The 2,198-nt window shown below is 49.2% G+C and overlaps 1 protein-coding gene across 1 annotated transcript; it reads right to left on the reverse strand.

Annotated features, from left to right (window-relative positions):
- Window positions 1-238: 238 nt before the first annotated feature.
- sertad3 (SERTA domain containing 3) lies at window positions 239-1,294 on the reverse strand (the record flags this gene model as incomplete). Its single annotated transcript, XM_083636642.1, has 1 exon — window positions 239-1,294. The coding sequence occupies one exon, from the start codon at window positions 1,292-1,294 to the stop codon at window positions 239-241; it is 1,056 nt and encodes a 351-aa protein (XP_083492768.1).
- Between the last annotated feature and the right edge of the window lie 904 nt (window positions 1,295-2,198).

The following is a 2,198-nucleotide window of genomic DNA, read 5'->3' on the forward strand; positions in this document are numbered from 1 at the left end:
CACAGGAACAACATGCAATTATTTAAATAATTAAAAAAGAAAGACTTATGACTTATGTATTATACTTTTTTAAATGCAACAGTGTGACTGTCACTGTGTCACTAGTGATTTTAGCTCCTTCAGTCATTTAAAGTCCACTTTAAAACATCAGTCTTTGTTCAGTAACCTAGCCGATGGCATTTGTTCAGTTCACTTCTTGTTTTAGGGGACTTCTTATTCTTATGATATGCTGAGGCTATCAGGCTTCCACCAGGATCTCCATCAGATGCTCCAAGTCAAGGCCTTCTCTCATGTGATTCTGAGCGGACGACAGTGAGGAGAAAGCAGAGGAAGATGGACTGAACGAGGAGAAGGAGGGCAGGCACTTCAGACCCTGGCTGAGCGAGAGGGAGAAGGGGTGCGAGGAGAAAGAGGAGGAGGGGAAAGCAGGCAGGTACCTCAGGAGATCATCCCCAGCCGGAGCCAGGTACCCGCATGCCCCTCCTCTCACCCCCAGCGTCCCCATGTCCCTCTCCAGCAGGGACGTGTCTATATCCTGGAACAGATCCTCCACGTCCACGGCCAAATCCCCAAGGTAGCTGGAGCTTATTGGCTCCACGCTGCTCTCCTCCTGCCGCTCCCAGTGACCCCTGGCCCCCTGCTTGGCCAACGACACGCCCCCCTCTGGAGTGCTGGCGGGCCCGGGCAGGTTCTCCACGGACCTGAGGGGTGTCCGCAGGGCCGCCTGGGGACTCCCATCGATGGTGGAGTCCAACGCGGTGAGGATGGAGGAGATGGCTGCCGAGAGGGAGAAGTCGGGGTCGGTGGACATCGACCCCCAGTCTTCATCGTCGTCCGAAGGGAAATTGGATGTCGAGAAGCAGCTTGCTGGCGATCTGCTCAAAGCACAATTCAATGCGACTGACTGGTGGTTTGATGCAGCAAAAGGGTAGCCGGCTACAGGCAAGTGGTGGTTTGGAGCTGCCATCCTAGAGAAGACACTCTCCCTCTCCTGGAGCGTGGACGATGCTGCTGACACCTCCATGCTAACAGCGGCCATGTGGCTAGCCTCCATGCTAACAGCAGCCGCGCGGCTAGCCTCCAGGCTAACAGCAGCCTCGCGGTTAGCCTCCAGGCTAATTTGCCGGAGCGTGTTGGCTATCAAGACGGACCTCCGGAGGCTGGGTTCAGGCAGCTCCTGGCCTCGCTGGTACTTGCTCAGGGACATGTAAAACACACACTGACGCTGGCTCTCCCGGTTTGAAACCTCCACACCCTCTGGTGGGTGCTTACGCTTCTGCCCCTTCACGATCATCTTCTCAGCTGAGGAGGGAGGGAGAAATCATTAACTGGCTTGTAATGCAGCTAGCAAAAATCACCCCCTATAAGGCTGGATGATAATTCAATATTATTGTTTACTGTCTCTCAGTGGAATCATATTGTCATATGAAGATATTTGACTACATGACACACATTTCTGCTGTCTAAATGGATGATAACATGCCAATTTTACTTAAAAACGGATAAAATGAGATATGGTATGATGATTATAATCAAATGAAAACATTAATTTGATTATTTGACCTATTCACCTTATGTAGCCCCACCCACTTGACCCATTGTGTCATGACTTCCTGTTCAAAACGCCGGCTGTTTTAACTGCTCAAACTAGTCTGACTCACCTGGTCAAAACTAGTTTGACTCACATGAGTCACACTAGGTTTATGAGTCACAGGAAGTGTAAACACAATCGGAGGAACTTGAGATTGTGTTTAGTCTCTCAAGCCAGACTGTCACTTGGCAATTGTGATATCATCAGTGATGTCACTCAAGCAGTTGTGATGTCATCAGTGATGTCACTCGAGCAACTGTGATGTAGTATGAGCTGATGGTGCACAGTTGCACGATGGCGCCTAGGTGGGTGGGCGGTGTCTGTCGGTCAGTGTCAGAGTCTCCACCGGCCAAATAATGGCCAATATCAGAGATGCACAAGTCATTTTCTGTAAAGTGCAAGTCAGGTTTCAAGTCTTTTATGGTTGTAATGAGTGTTTTAACATCTGCTAACATGTTTGCGTCCGTACGAGCCAACGTTAACTTTCACATTACCATGACTGATAAAGTTTGATGTGGTCAATCCAACATCCATAAATGTGATACTGCAGACTTTGCATTTAGTGATTGTTGTTGTTTGGTCCTTGTGTGAAGTTATAATAGCCAAA

Source organism: Poromitra crassiceps, assembly GCF_964638095.1.
Source record: "Poromitra crassiceps genome assembly, chromosome: 5".
Classification (NCBI taxonomy): Eukaryota; Metazoa; Chordata; class Actinopteri; order Beryciformes; family Melamphaidae; genus Poromitra; species Poromitra crassiceps.